The following is a 15,560-nucleotide window of genomic DNA, read 5'->3' as shown; positions in this document are numbered from 1 at the left end:
GCAAACAAGAGGTTAACAACATGTATATTTCTGTACATATGGGTGAGAACCAGAAAACCTGAGTAACTCATCAGAATGGTTGAAACCCTCACCTTAAATGCCATCTTCAGCTAGAGACAAAGGAGGATGTTGTGGGTAGTGGTTTGGGAATACAAAGTGGAGGAAGGTGATTCACACAGAGATGGAAAAGCAAGTGTTTGGAACTCTCTGTAAATATTTGGAGTTCCCCTGACCACACCTGGCCCACATTTTTTTCTTGGTATCTCTGGTAGCTCTCTTCCTGGGCTAGCCCCTTTATCTAAACTATTCAACAGTTAAGAAGGTAGTCAAAAGAAAGACTTTGAGTCTCTTCTTTCTTAAAAGTACTCTGCCTAACGTCATCCTCTTGACAAAGAGACACATTTTGGGGTGACAAATTTTGCTTCCCTACAATACCCTGGATTAGGTAGAAAAGGTTAATACGGAAACCCAAGGAGGAAGCCACCTGCTTCCCAAAATAGTCCCGAAAGTTTGGGGGGGACTTGCTTAGATGCCTGAATCTAAGTCTTGGGGGACTTCGGCTGAGACCAATTTCTTTTGCTAGGTAAGGGTCTTGCTGATTAAACGTTGCCTAAGACAAGCCAAAAGGATTTGGTGCCTATCAACTTCAAGTTTCCTTGGACTGGTTACAGTGGATGAATTGCGGCCTAAAACTCTTTAGGAACAAGTGGGGAAACTGTGGGGAAATAAGCTTCCCTGGGGTTTCTCAGAGGCTCTTTGTCTCTCACACCTCCAGCCATTCATCTAATTAATTGCTCCAACCTGAAAGGATTCATAGTCTAATCTCCCCAAGGAGACTAAATATTATAGCTCAGGGTAGGTCCCCCGAAGGCGCTCTGTCTCATTGAGAATTTATATTTCAAGGAGGGATGAGGCCAAGATCTGGCTCCTTGAGAGATTTTGTTACCAGCAAAGCCTATGAACAGTTACCAGGTTAAAAAAAAAAAAAAAAAAAGGAAAGAAAAAAACAACTTAGGAATAAAAATACTAACCTCCTTTCCCTTATGCTTAGTCTGGTTTCTCTTGCTCACAAGGTGATACCTGCAGAGGCCTTGCTCCCAGCCTTTCAAACCGCAGTTCCTGGTGTGAACCTGCTTGGTGGACCCTTCTGCTTGGGGGAGAGGGGCCGTGTGCATAGACGCTGCACAGGACACCTTAATGCAAGATGGCAACGAGCCCTGTGAGCCCCATTACCTGGAGCAGCTGCGCCTGTCTCTGCTCCCAGAGCCCTCCAACTCCACCCCCGCCCTGCTGACCAGAGCCCTGTGGAGCAGCCCCGCCCATGGCCTATTGGAGAGCCTGGGCTGCACAGCGGGGTGCCCACCTTTCAGTTCCCTTGCGCCTCAACACAATAATTCCATTGGCAGAGCAACACTTGGCAGATGACCCTTTTTGGGTGGGTAACAGCTTTACTTACATATCAAAGGCCAGAGTAAGGAGGAGCTCCTTTCCAGGAGAGGAGAAGGCCCTTCTCAGCAGCAGGGACAAGGTTTCCTGCCGTCCTGCACCTGCTGGTGTGGAATAACTGACCTGCTCTCAGCACACGGCCCCAGGTGCAGTCCTGGGCGAGGGGGCAACGCCTGGATGTTTCCTGTGAGATCTTTAGTAAGAACTGTGTCTCTGACCGCAATAACCTGTCCGTGCCTTCAGGATAAAAGGAATGAATACTGAAAGCCCAGCCAAAAGAGAGTGTCTCAAAGAAGTGAGTGACAGTGAACGCCAAGAGGAAGGAGAAATTCAGACAAACAAGGACTGGAAAGGTGTGGCTTTGATTCAGCGACGTGGAAGTCATCAGTGGCTTGGGAGCAGTTTTGAGGGAAAGAGAGGGATGACAGTCTAGAGTTGCTAGAGATACAGGCAAACCTTTCAAGAAGTTTGTTGTGGGACCTAAGATTGTCTGGGATGAGTGAGGGGAACAGTAGGGTGAGAAATTTATAGAAAGAAGACCTGAAATCATCATCAGAAGATACAAATTAAGGAAATAAAGTAGCAGGGTCACTGGGCAGTGCAGCAAGAGACGTGTGGAGTGAGGCGGGAGAAGGATCAGCAGTCTCACATGAAACTGGAGTTCTGCCCAGTCAGACACTGAGAGGACAGAAGGAAAAGGGGATCAGGATTAAGTGAGCATTAGTAACTTGTCAGCTCTTGGAATTGTGGAGGAAAACACTTCTTCCACCCGCTTAGGTTCAGTGTTTGGGAATCTGCAAATTAAATGTTAAAAGCAGATAACCATGAGAAAAAATACTTAATGGCTTTCTAGCAGTCATGTACACATGTGACATTTGGACCATAAGGCTGAGCACTGAAGAATTCATGCTTTCAAACTGTGGTGCTGGAGAAGACTCTTGAGAGTCCCTTGGACAGCAAGGAGAACAAACCAGTCAATCTTAAAAGAAACCAACCCTGAATATGTTCATTGGAAGGACTGATGCTAAAGCTCCAATACTTTGGCCACCTGATGTAAAGAGCCAACTTATTGGAAAAGACTCTGATGCTGGGAAAGATTGAGGGCCGGAGGAAAAGTGGGCGACAAAGAATGAGATGGTTAGATGGCATCTTCGACTCAATGGACATGAATATGAGCAAACTCTGGGAGATGGTGACAGATAGGGAATCCTGGCGTGTTGCAGTCCATGAGGTCACAAAGAGTTGGACACAACTGATCGAGTGGACTATAACAACAACATAAAAAGCTTCACACAGAAATGTGACTTGAAGGGGAGGCTACAACTGGGAGTTGATATACTACTTAATAAATGACAGGGAGTAGGAGATAAAGGCATCTTCCGAAAAACAGGTGACTTGGCGGGGAGGGGCACTTACGGGAGAACAAATAACATTTCGGAAAGATAAATGGTACTTTAGGAGGATATATGGGAGATAGGGGAGTTTTGTGAAAATGTCTGGTGCTTGGAACTTTTCCCTAATTTTAAGACTTTTTCCAAAAATCAAACAACAATAGGTAGGTTGATAGGTAAAGAAAAGGTGAAAAGTCTTCGGCAAGTCTTATTTATCTATGGGGAACTTTTCTCTAATTTTAAGACTCTTTCCAAAAGTAAATCAAAAGTCAATTAAAATGGACTCAAATGCATTCCTTTTTAGAGCTGAATAATACACAACTTCTTTATCCATTCATCTGTTGATGGACATTTAGGTTGCTTCCATGCCCTAGCTAGTGTAAATGCTGCTGCTGCTGCTGCTGCTGCTAAGTCGCTTCAGTCGTGTCCGACTCTGTGCGACCCCAGAGATGGCAGCCCACCAGGCTCCCCCGTCCCTGGGATTCTCCAGGCAAGAACACTGGAGTGGGTTGCCATTTCCTTCTCCAATGCATGAAAGTGAAAAGTGAAAGTGAAGTCGCTCAATCGTTCCCAACTCTTAGCGACCCCATGGACTGCAGCCTACCAGGCTCCTCTGTCCATGGATTTTCCAGGCAAGAGTACTGGAGTGGGGTGCCATTGCCTTCTCCGATTGTTAATGCTAGAAAATACACAGAATGAAAAGAATGAAAGAAATCCATAGACTTTTTTTTAAAGCTACGGACATAACTGCAATGAACACTGGGGTACATGTGTTTTTTTTGGAATTTGCTGTATGATGCAGAGAACCCAAAGCTGGTGATTTGTGACAAACTAGAGGGTGGTTCAGGAAGGAGGGTTCATATGTATATCTATGGCTGATTCAGGTTGATGTATGGCAGAAACCATCACAATGTTGTAAAGTAATTATCATCTGATTAAAAATAAAAATTAGGACAAGTTAACTCATTTAAAAGGCAAAAACTTAGGCAAATCTTATTTCCCATGAGGAAAGATCTATGAATCAGTGTTCAAAGTTACATATAGTAAGTTTTATGCCACTATTAACAGTTATAATACCTCAAAACATTGACAGTAGCCATAACAGCAGAAGCTACATCTTTAGGTCTATGTATAGTGATAAAAACGGGAAAGTACAAAAAAGCTATCGATCAACACCACTAAGTAGTAATGACAAGTTTGGTTTTTTGTTGCTGTTTAAACAGCTGGTATCAGGGCTCAGTCTGAGTCTGTAAGGGCGTCTCTGGTGGCTCTTATGGTAAACAATCCAACTGCAATGCAGGGGACTCCGGTTGATCCCAGGGTCTGGAAGATCCCCTGGAGAAGGGAATGGCTCCCAATCCATTATTCTTGCCTGGAGAATTCCAGGGACATAGGAGCCTGGTGGGCTATCCATGGGCTCACAAAGAGTCAGACACGACTGAGTGACTAACACTTTCACTTTGAACGTGGAAAACTCAACAGTGCTGATGTTTCTGCTTAAAAGTAAGTTAGATGCAGAGAAACGTGGCTTAAAATGCCATATCAGTTTTCATGATACACACATAATACAAAAATATTTTCCTTTAATAAACATTTTCTCATCATGTTTAATGGGAAACAACTAAAATCTCATGGAAAGAATCCAGTAGGGAAATTTTTACTATTGAGTTTCAAATCATATATTTTTTTCTTCAAAATCTGTATATATTATTTTGATGTTTTCACAGGTTAGTCCCGATACAGATTTGATCCACCTGTAGATAATAGAGAGGACAATCTAGAGAATTCAGATTCAAATTCAGCAGCACCTGGAAAGAGAGAGAATTATATTCTTTATCTAAAATACTTGAATTCACAAAGTATTAGCTAAAACGAAACAAAAAAATCACCTGAGACCTTTCCTAGTGTTCTGAAGAATGAAACATATCTATATATGACATGACACAAAATACAAGATAACTGCATTATCTGCCCATGGTTGAATGTGTGGCTGAGTATCAGAGCTTCTGGTTTTCTCATTCTTCATTCATTTACTCAGTAACTATGCACAAGGGTGCTGTGACAAGCACTGGAAGTAAAAGATGAAGGTGACCCAGTGCACCCTGAAAACGATACGCTATAAAGTGGAAAAAGAGATGAACAGGCAACTTCCATACAGAGTCATAAATACTGAGACAGATACAAAAGATGGCACAAGGAACACGCAGAAGGGACAGCCAGCTTTGTGTCAGGACTGCCAGCTTTTTGGTGGAGGTGCTATGGAAGTAGCTACCTGAAGGACAGGAAAAAGTACAGGAGATGGAGGGGAGAAGCACGTACAAGACCGGAGGTGAGGAAGCGCACCTGTGGGCTCCTACACAGTCTGGTTAGATGCAGAGTTGAGGGGCAGAGGAGGGTGGTAAGGAGATAAGGCCGACTACTTTGGCAGGACCCAAATTGATGTGGGTGTTTGGAGTCTTTCCTGAGAGCAAAAGATAAACCAGTGAGAAAGGGAATGACAGGGAAATTTTAAAGTCACCCCCAGTGACAGCTACACAAACGTGATTGCTCGAGTCTGGGTTTCCTAGCCTTAACCACTACCAGACACTTGAGACATTGATGAACTCCATGTTTTCTGAGAATAGTGTCAGCGTGGAGGCTGACAGTTCCACAGGGGTGGCACAAGTAGAGGAAGGATATACGTAGAAAGGAAAAGAAATACATAGACCTTTTCAGATTTTTTTTAAAGCTATAGAACATAATAAATAAATAAGGAATAAGGATATTTTTCACTATGATTGCTCATGTGTTCACATTTTCCATTAGCTATGTATAAGAAAAAGTATACAACATAGCATTTGTTATACAAACAGTGAAAAGAGACGCCACTTACTCTTTACAGTATTTCAGAAATCAATGTCTAAATTTAATTCATACGTTTTGGCAACATACCTTCTTCTAGTTCTCTAGTTATACTCTTTTCCAACTTCCGCCGTGTCTGAAATAAGTCAAATATTATTTATGCTTAAGTTAAACAAGAGATATTATCATAGAAATGATACACAACTTACTACATGTGACATTTAAATAACACTTTTAGAGACTAGACCTAACTTGAAGATTACGTAGAAGAAAAATAATCACATAAATAAAAGAAAATGAATTCCTACTTACTCTGCTTTTAGCTAACAGAGAACATATATATGGCATGCTATTTAGATTAATTTGATAAAAGTACAATAAATGTCAGTCTATCGAGTACACAAAATTTCAGAGGTTACAGAATGACCCATAATCCTAGGAACGATTCACAAGATTACTATCTTCTTCTCCAACAGCTCTTGCCCTAAATATGTACTTCTGAGACCTTTATTTTGATTTCTAGGTGAGGGTAATGTTCAAATGGAGGAAGGAGTTTGAAGTTGAATGTTAACAAGGAGAACACAGCTGCAATTTTCTTTAAACTTTTCCATTTAAGGAAAACATAGAAAGGTGAGAAGATTATACACAAGAAAACAATGTACCAGCGAGATTTAATTCTGAAGATGTTTAGTGAGAAGAATTCTCTCATAAGTGCTAGCTTCCGAACTATGTCTCATAGAGGGAGAAGGTCCCACGGGGGTCACTGCAGAGTTGAGAAACAGAAGTCACAGCTGCCAAGGTCTCTGAACGCTCCTTATCTAAAGGGCTCTATACTTGTCTCCATTTTATATAACACAGTTCCATGCAACAGTTTTTGTTTCATTTTGTTTTAAAGAAAGGTTGTCTATTTTGAAAAAAAAATTTTTTTTTAAGGTATGAGAGTCATTGATTTAGTCAAAGTTCCTAATTCTACAAAAGTAGTAACAAAGCCAACGGCCTTCTTACTGAGTCCAGAGTCTTATGCCAGCTACTTCCTCATATTAAGAAAAAAACACATAAATTCTAACTAAATCATAGAGAAAATGAATATGTAAAACCTTATTATATAGTTCAATAATGCTTCTGGCATGACATGACATAGTAGCTTTCGAACTAAATTATATGTCTTAAAGGCATGAACAAGAATAAATTTTTATCTAACTCCTATTTGTAGCAGTCAATATAGTTAATTTACACAGCATAATAGTTTCTTAAACACAGGACAGGGAACTTGAAGGAGAAAATCTTTAGTTGAATCAAGCAGGCCAAAACTAAAGAAATTCCCAAAAGGATGTTCGTTTCCTCCAGGTAAATAAAAACCTGGCTTATTAAAATTCGTCAACAAATGAATTACCCACTTTTTGCATTATTTAGGACAAAATGTAAAACACAAAACAGATCTCTCTTTACTGTCTGCTGCTGCTGCTGCTGCTAAGTCACTTCAGTCATGGCCAACTCTGTGCGACCCCTTAGATGGAAGCCCACCAGGCTCCCCTGTCCCTGGGATTCTCCAGGCAAGAACACAGGAGTGGGTTGCCATTTCCTTCTCCAATGCATGAAAGTGAAAAGTGAAAGGGAAGTCGCTCAGTCGTGTCCGACTCCTAGTGACCCCATGGACTGCAGCCTACCAGGCTCCTCTGTCCATGGGATTTTCCAGGCAAGAGTACTGGAGTGGGGTGCCATTGCCTTCTCCGCTCTTTACTGTCTAGCATACTTCTATCCAAGCTCTCATCATTAGTTAGTATATACAAAAAAGTATGAGTGTAATCTCAACTATAATCTAAATCCGGTCAGAAATTGCAGTTGAACTTCATTTCCTCAGCCTAAAGTTTCAAGGGGAGGTGTTATACTCCTAGTCTCCTCATGGAAGTGGGGAGTTTTACCTAACAGGTGAGTTTGGGAGAAGAAACTAAGAAGTGCTTGCTTGGTTCCGAATCTCTTCTTTGAAAAGATGTATGTGCCCACAGCACTGTGAACGTGGGTCTGCAGTAGGCAGCCTGCCCCAGGGACAGGGATCAAGCATTTGCTTCCACCTCTTAGGCCTGCATGGGGAAGTGTCTGACTTGGGATGAAGTGTTCGGAGGCCCGCTGTGACTGCACAGCTAAAGCACATCCTCCAGGTTCACGGCTCTCAAGTACTAAGATCCAACGTAGCTGCAGTGGTGTCAAAGAAACCTTGGATTCCTCTTCTATGATGGCAAGAAGCCAAATGAGAAAACAGGTTGAGACGGCACTTAACAAGGGCTACTTTTCTCTGGATGTGAGAGTTGCACTATAAAGAAAGCTGAGTACCAAAGAATTGATGCTTTTGAGCTGTGGTGTTGGAAAAGTCTATCTCCCTTGGACTGCAAGGAGATCTAACCAGTGCATCCAAAAGAAAATCAGTCCTGAATATTCACTGGAAGGACTGATGCTGAAGCTGAAACTCCAGTACTTTGGCCACGTGATATGAAGAACCAATGCATTGGAAAAGAACCTGGTGCTGGGAAAGATTGAAGGTAGGAGGAGAGAGAAGGGGATGACAGAGGATGAGACGATTGGAAGGCCTCACCGACTCGATGGACATGAGTCTGAGTAAGCTCCAGGAGTTGGTGATGGACAGGGAAGCTTGGCGTGCTGCAGTCCATGAGGTAGCAAAGAGTCAGATATGACTGAGTGACTGAACTGAACTGAACTTTTCTCTGCATCACCAACATCATGAAAACAGCATCAAAACCATAAACTAATGTGCACTGACTGGATATTTTAATCACAAGGATTACACGATGAAAACTAGTTCCAATTTAAAGACTCCCTGTCATTACTATCTCAGTCATCATTCATCCAGGTAATGTCAAGACAGAGGCAAAAGTGAGTTCATTTACAGGTTTTAAATATTTGATTTAACTTAGAAACATCCTACAACTGCTCAGCAAGATATGTTTTAGAAATTTAAATCAAAATTCTGTCAGTAAAATAGTAATTAAAGATGTACTCTTTGTAAGAAAATGACAAAAAATGATAATCTAAAACTAGAAATTAATCTTTTGATTTAGTATTACAAGTTTGTTTAACCCATAAAAAGGATTTATCTAGGATTTGTTCAAATAAAAAATCACCCATAAGTGGTTAGTGTTTAGACGCCAGTCATTCACTTATGCTTAAAGGCAGAAAAACTGCGGTGGGTGCAGCAGAGCTTGGAAATGATTCTGAACCACCGCCAAAGTGAAATCAATTAGAAAGTAAGTCAAACATCTCAAAGTACACTTTCGGTTACTTGGCAATAAGGTTTCATTTCTATAGTAGAATTTAAATCCAGATTTTCAAGAAATTTAAGAAGTTAATAAGTATTTCTAAAATCGAGAAATCTAGGGGAAAAACAATCAAAATGTTCATTAATTATGGCTTTTACTTAGTGTGCATAAGTCAAATAAACATCTCAGAAGTTCAGATTAAAACCAAGAATCAATCATATAAGAAATCTGAAACCCAAGGAAAAAAAGATATTAGAACTAACCTTGAGCAAGTAAGTCATCATGCTGCTATTTGAAGTGAGTGGAACTGAGGTAGAAAACTCTAGGTTTGCTCTTGGACAAAGATTTGAATTGAAAATTAGAGTATTATTGAAATTTCCAACGCCAGGGCGCTCCAGGAGTGGCCTCGTGGTGAGAGTGCTCAGTAAAGACTTGTTCTGCTGTTTCTCCACCTCAAGTTTGGTGCTCGTCTCTGCCAGCCTCTCATTAGTCCTGGGGAAGATGGAAAACACCAATTTCATTCACGCTTCCCTAAATGACTTGCATTTGTTAAGTTGCCATATAGTAAATGGAATGTCCCATTAAGCCGTTTGAACGCCGGAAACACAGAGCAGACCTCTTGTAAACAATGATAGCTGTAACCTTGCTCTAAAGAAGTGCACATGTGTCTGGGGCTCCTCAAGTAACAAGTCACAGTTGGGAGAGGAGAGAAAGGGAGGTGGCCTCACAGTGACACCTGCTGCCTCTGGGACACACCTGCCTCCAGGAAACAGTTCAGGGATGAAGAAACACCCCATCCCACCAAGCCACGTTCAAGTGCTTCCTTTCACCACCCTTGCACATACGTTTCTCTCATGACCTCGGAGAAATTAAGCATTTGGCTCTGAGGAATCACCTAGAGCCACAATCTCGAGGGAGGATGAGAAAGTCAGTAGGTGACAAAAGGGCTAAAACAGCCCCAGGAATAATGACAAGTATCCCCTGCTTTTCCAAAGTTCATTTTCTGTTACTTCACTTCTACCAAGGGCCTGCATCAGCAGCTATGTTTCATAATAAAAAAAAAAATCTGAAGAGAATTTTTGGTTTCATTTAAAAAGGCAAAAGCTCTAAGCAGCGTTTAGTGTATGTTTTCACAGTGAAGGCATCGTGCTCCCAAGCAGGGAGACTGGCCCCACCGAGCTCCTTCTCCAGAAGCCGCCCCCACATCCCAGCACCAAGTCGCCGCAGCCCCGAGCCTTGTCCTTGTCCGGGAGCAGCTGCGCTTCCCTTGTGCATGTTCAGTGTGGGCATCGACTAGCAGAGCCCGTCCTTGGGTGCCCGCTCCTTTGCTGTCTGCTCTTTGGCTTATGAAAGGCGTCCTAGGGGCGCTCTGCTTTCAGAAACCTGGAGTCGGCACTGCAGGTGGGATCTGCCCTCTCCAGCCTCCACACGCCCCTCAGTCAGGTCACCATGCTAGCTTCAGCCACTCTGTGAATTACCCGGCCTTTCACCCCTGTGTGAATTCCCCCTATTTCACAAGCCTGCTTTTACTTAGTGTAGGGAAACTTACAAGGATACCCTATCACTCATTTTTCTTAGGGCGCCCTCAGGCAGTGACTATCAGTTAGCCTTCACTTCCTACTAACCTCAGGAACCTGGCTCTATAAAAATTAGGCTTCAGAGAGAAGTTAATGGACTAAATTTATTTTCTGTGATTCTGGGTTTTGACTTACTTGTCTAGTCTTTTTTCCAATGCCTTTTTAACTTTTAGTTCCTCTAGGTAGAGTTGCTTATATTTTTCCAACTCTGCTTTATTAGAATCTCGAAAAGTTTTCATCTTGGAGAGTTCAGATTCCAAGTCTTTAAATCTGAGTTCCATCTGACTTCTTATGGAAGCAATATGCTCCTCTTGGACCTGCTGTAAGTTTTCTTGAGATGCTGCTCGTATCTAAGTCAAATTTTAAAAGATACATTTTTAATGATTATAACCTGAATATAATTATTATTATAATTATATTATTAATATAATTATTATGGGACAAATATAATTATTTGTCCCATTTAGTTTTGAATCAGTAATTCAGAGAGCGATTTTAAACGTGAAAATAAGAAAAGTGGAACTTTAAATTAATCATCGTCAATGTGACATGAATTAAATCTGAATTATAAAATTAATGTGGAATCAATGTTATAGTAGTACTTAAGGAACCGGATAATTCAAAGACTAAGAGGATGAAGTGAAAATTTAGAAATTGAACAAGACAACTTAAGAATAATGCCAAGAGGATGGTACCAGTTCTAAACCACATATTTTTTTTCATTCTCATAGTCTTGTTTTATACCAATTGGTCTTATAAGTAAAAGGATTCTCTAGTGAGAAGCATTCTGAAAGATCAATTTACTGGTAACTGTGATGGAAACTGAAATATTTACAAGGAGAAACAAGTGCCCCCTTCCTTCCAGAAATCTACAAAACACACTGCTCTAAGGGAAGTAGAGGAAACATATAAGCTGATACATCTAAAATGTAATTTACAGTGAGGTGAACTCAAGTACATGAGAGATCAACAAATTAAGCTGAAAAAATAGGTTGACTTCTTTTAATTTCTCTATGAGATCCTGTCTTGCTCTTTCTTCAATCTCCCATTTATACTGCTCAACTTGAGTGTGTTCTACCATATTCAGTTCTATATGAGTTTTGAGTTTCACTACCTCTTGCTGCAACTTCTTGTTCTCTTTCTCTAGTTTCTCACATTTCCTCTGCCATCCTTTCATTGATAATAACTCCTGTTGAAGAACTCGATTTTTTGCATCCAGGTGCAGACATTGTGAACATGCAGTTTCTAGCTCTGCTGGAAGATGATCAATCTGCAAGAAGAAAACAATACCATTTGGTTCTGAGGGAAGTGGACTGAGTACCGCCTAACTCAAACCGAGGATCAAATTCATATGATGGTATCTGTATTGTAGAATGTAGGACCTGGAATAACTCAAAAAATCAAGAAAGAAGTTCAAACCACCAAGAGTCACAAAATATATTCTTCACTATCATCTTAGTCTAAAAACATTTGCACTTGATTTGACACTCTTTTACTGTTCTACAGTAATACTTTTCTATCTTTCCTCCATAGAATGACTGCAAGTCACCTCTTAGTAGAATGTCTCTTACTCCTTCCCGCAGCTTGTCCCACGGTTTTTAAAGAAGTTTGAGGTATCCTGTATTGAGTTATCTAGGGCTGAGTTAATAAATGCCTCCCAAAAGAAGATTGTGAAAATAAGACTCTAAGGACTAAATATGGATTCTAATCCAATAAGCCTTTTTCTGAACTACAAACAGTTTTTGCTAATTTGAATTGCATTCCAAAGAAAAATGATTCACAGGGTTAAAGAAATCCCATCTCCTAAGAGTTTAGTGAGATGATCCATACATTTTTCTGAACAACAACAAAAAATGCCTCATTCTTCTACAAATTCTTTGACACTTTGCTCATGAAATTCCCTCTCCTCAAGTATGTGCTAGTCCTAGTAACTGATTCCTCCTGTGCCGGGGTCCAGCCCCGGCTGATCCAGGGTATTCAAAGGAGAGATGGCATAGGCGACCTATTTATTTAAATATTTATCAAAGATATAAAGAGTAATAGAATGAGGATAGCTCAGTGAGGAAATTCAGTGGAGAAAAGAGGCTGAAATAAGGATAGCTCAGTGAGGAAATTCAGTGGAGAAAAGAGGCTGAATAATTCAGCCAGAAGGTAAGAGAAAGAACAACATGGTGAGACCAAGTTTTGGTGAACAAGGCCTGCACTTTATTTTCCAAAGTAGTTTTTATACCTTAAGTTATACATAGAGGATAATGGGGGAAGGGGTAGAGTCATGCAGCAAGCCAGGCTTTCTTCCTGCAAACTTATCATATGCAAAAGCTTAGGTGATTTGCATCATCTTCTGGCCCGGAGGCCTGTTAACATTTTAAGACCCTTTCTTCAGAAAACTTATTTTTCTCTAAAGGTGATTGGTCAGGAGCCACCCTCCAAAAACATTAGATAAAGCTGCATTCCTACAGAGCAAAGGTGTGGTGGGCTATAACAAGAAAAAGAATTAACTCAAGGGTCCCAGGTTACAAACATTAAAGCTACTACTTACACCAATTATATTAATCAATACACTGCCAGGGACACAGCAGGTAAGGGATATGGAAACTTAGCAGCAAACCTTGGCCCAACAAGTGAAAATCCCTTCACCAATACAATTTCTTATCAATCTTTTAACTACTCAAAAGAATCTGTGTTTAGACAGTTTAGAACATCTCCTGCCTCTCACAGTTGGGAGGCTCTGAACAATCACATGTGGCCGGAAAAACCTATTCAGGCAGGCTAGAGGATTTCCAAAGGAGTTTGTAAGTTAAACACTGTCACACCCAGGAATTATTAACTGGAACTGTAAGCTAACTCTTTTTTCAGAGAGAGGTAGTGGGGGACAGCCTCCTGTAAAGTCAGAGGTGTAGGTGAAAGCACAAAGCAGAAAGTAGGCAGACTCTGGTTTTGGGGGTAGATGCTCGAGAATTTCCAGGGGGACTCCTGAAGCTCGATCCCGCCTTTGCGTATGCCGAGCCTCCTTCCTCATGACCTTTGTCATGGGCGGAGTTCCTCATGCTGGCTACCGGCAGTGATAGAATTCCAGTTGAGCTATTCCAGATCCTGAAAAGTGCTGCACTCAATATGCAATATGCACTCAATATACAATATGCCGGCTCCTGGCACTCCTGGACAGAGTCTGGGGAAACTGCTGTGTGAGTTTTAAAGCTAAATAGCTTCTGAATTTTGCTCTGTGGGGAAGCCAACTCTTAGAATCAGGCAACATGCTGTGAAGAAGCAAGGCCACATACTGAGCACATGTCAGTGTCCCCACTGACCACCCCACCTAATGTCCCCTCCAAAAGCCAGCTCTAACTGCCAGACGTGTGCATGAACAAGTCTTCAGATGACTGGTCCCCACCTTCACGACATCCTGGCTGATGCGACTGGAGAAGAAATGAGCTGGGCTCACTCACTGAGACTTGCCCCAAGGCAGACTTGTGAACAAAGGAAATGCTGTTTTGAGTCACTAGGCTTTGAGGTGGTTTCTAATGCAATTTGTTAACAATAAATAACTGGCACAGATACTGATATTAAAAATGAGGTTCAGTTTAGTCGCTCAGTCAAATCTGACTCTTTGTGACCCCATGGACTGCAGCACACCAGGCTTCCCTGTCCACCATCAACTCCCAGAGCTTGCTCAAACTTGTGTCCATCAAGTCGGTGATGCCCCCAAATGAGGTACTGCAATTAAAAAAGAACTGAAACATGTGAGAATGCCTTTGAAGCCGGAGGTAAGTGGCACTCGAATGGATGCAGAGAAAGAAATGAAAACCCAATGGGCTTCATGACATTGTACACAGAAGCCTGATGGTCCTTGAAGATGCTGCAGGTGTCAGCTTCTAGGCAAGAGAAGAAACTGACACTGAAACATGGGGGGCAGAGGCTCTTGCCATGAAGCAGCTGAAAGTAAATCAATGAGAGGGATAACCTATCAGAAAAATTTAAAAAGAAAGTGAAAGTGAAGTCGCTCAGTCGTGTCCGACTCTTTGCTACCCCATGGACTGTAGTCTACCAGGCTCCTCCGCCCATGGCATTTTCCAGGCAAGAGTGGATTGCCATTTCCTTCTCCAGGGGATCTTCCTGACCCCAGGATTGAACCCAGGTCTCCTGCATTGCAGGCAGACACTTTACTATCTGAGCCACCTGGGAAGCCTAAGAAAAATTAAAAAGTATTATTCAATATAAAGGAACCAGGACTCACTGGGTTCAATACTGTATCCCCTTTACAGCATCTCCACATGCCCAACTGTCACATGATGCTAAAGGACAGAAATGGCTTCTGGGCTAAGATCAAATCTAGGGTGCTGCCAGGAAAACATGGTCTAAAGGTAAAACCTGTAGACTGTAAGTGTAAGACCCTGGAAAGACTTAAGGTGGTGCCTCAGATTCCTTTAAGGATCTTAAGAGCAAAAGAATGTTAAAGGTGTCATCCTGCAAAGTTTCACAGGAAGCCCAAGGTGCAGCTGCTAAGTCACTTCAGTTGTGTCTGACTCTGTGCGACCCCATAGACGGCAGCCCACCAGGCTCCCTCGTCCCTGGGATTCTCCAGGCAAGAACACTGGAGTGGGTTGCCATTTCCTTCTCCAATGCATGAAAGTGAAAAGTAAAAATGAAGTCACTCAGTCTTGTCCGACTCGTAGTGACCCCATGGACTGCAGCCTACCAGGCTCCTCCATCCATGGGATTTTCCAGGCAAGAGTACTGGAGTGGGTTACCATTGCCTTCTCCGGCAATGTCATATGTAGATGACACCACCCTTATGGCAGAAAGCGAAGAGGATCTAAAGATCCTCTTGAAGAAAGGGAAAGAGGAGAGTGAAAAACCTGGCTTAAAAATCAACATTGAGGAAACTAAGATCATGGTATCCAGTCCCATCAGTTCATGGCAGATAGATGGGAGAACAATGGAAACAGTGACAGACTATTTGGGGGAGCACCAAAATCACTGCAGATGGTGACTGTACCCATGAAATTAAAAGACGCCTCCTCCTCGGAAGAAAA

General features: G+C 41.8%; 2 protein-coding genes across 2 annotated transcripts in view; one reads left to right on the top strand and one right to left on the bottom strand.

Annotated features, from left to right (window-relative positions):
* The window catches only part of LOC132346864 (uncharacterized), a 186,561-nt gene that overhangs the window by 123,644 nt on the left and 47,357 nt on the right, over positions 1-15,560 (top strand). The window lies entirely within an intron of this gene.
* The window catches only part of LOC513969 (ankyrin repeat domain-containing protein 26), a 79,858-nt gene continuing 68,698 nt past the window's right edge, over positions 4,401-15,560 (bottom strand). Inside the window, 5 exon segments of the mRNA XM_059892862.1 lie at positions 4,401-4,645; positions 5,769-5,814; positions 9,214-9,442; positions 10,663-10,877; positions 11,642-11,797. Coding sequence (XP_059748845.1) covers positions 4,467-4,645; positions 5,769-5,814; positions 9,214-9,442; positions 10,663-10,877; positions 11,642-11,797 — 825 coding nt within the window. The 3' untranslated portion in view covers positions 4,401-4,466.

This window comes from Bos taurus, chromosome 13 (assembly GCF_002263795.3).
Source record: "Bos taurus isolate L1 Dominette 01449 registration number 42190680 breed Hereford chromosome 13, ARS-UCD2.0, whole genome shotgun sequence".
Lineage (NCBI taxonomy): Eukaryota > Metazoa > Chordata > Mammalia > Artiodactyla > Bovidae > Bos > Bos taurus.
Note: the sequence above shows the minus strand (reverse complement) of the source record. Positions and strands in the feature narration are given on the sequence as shown.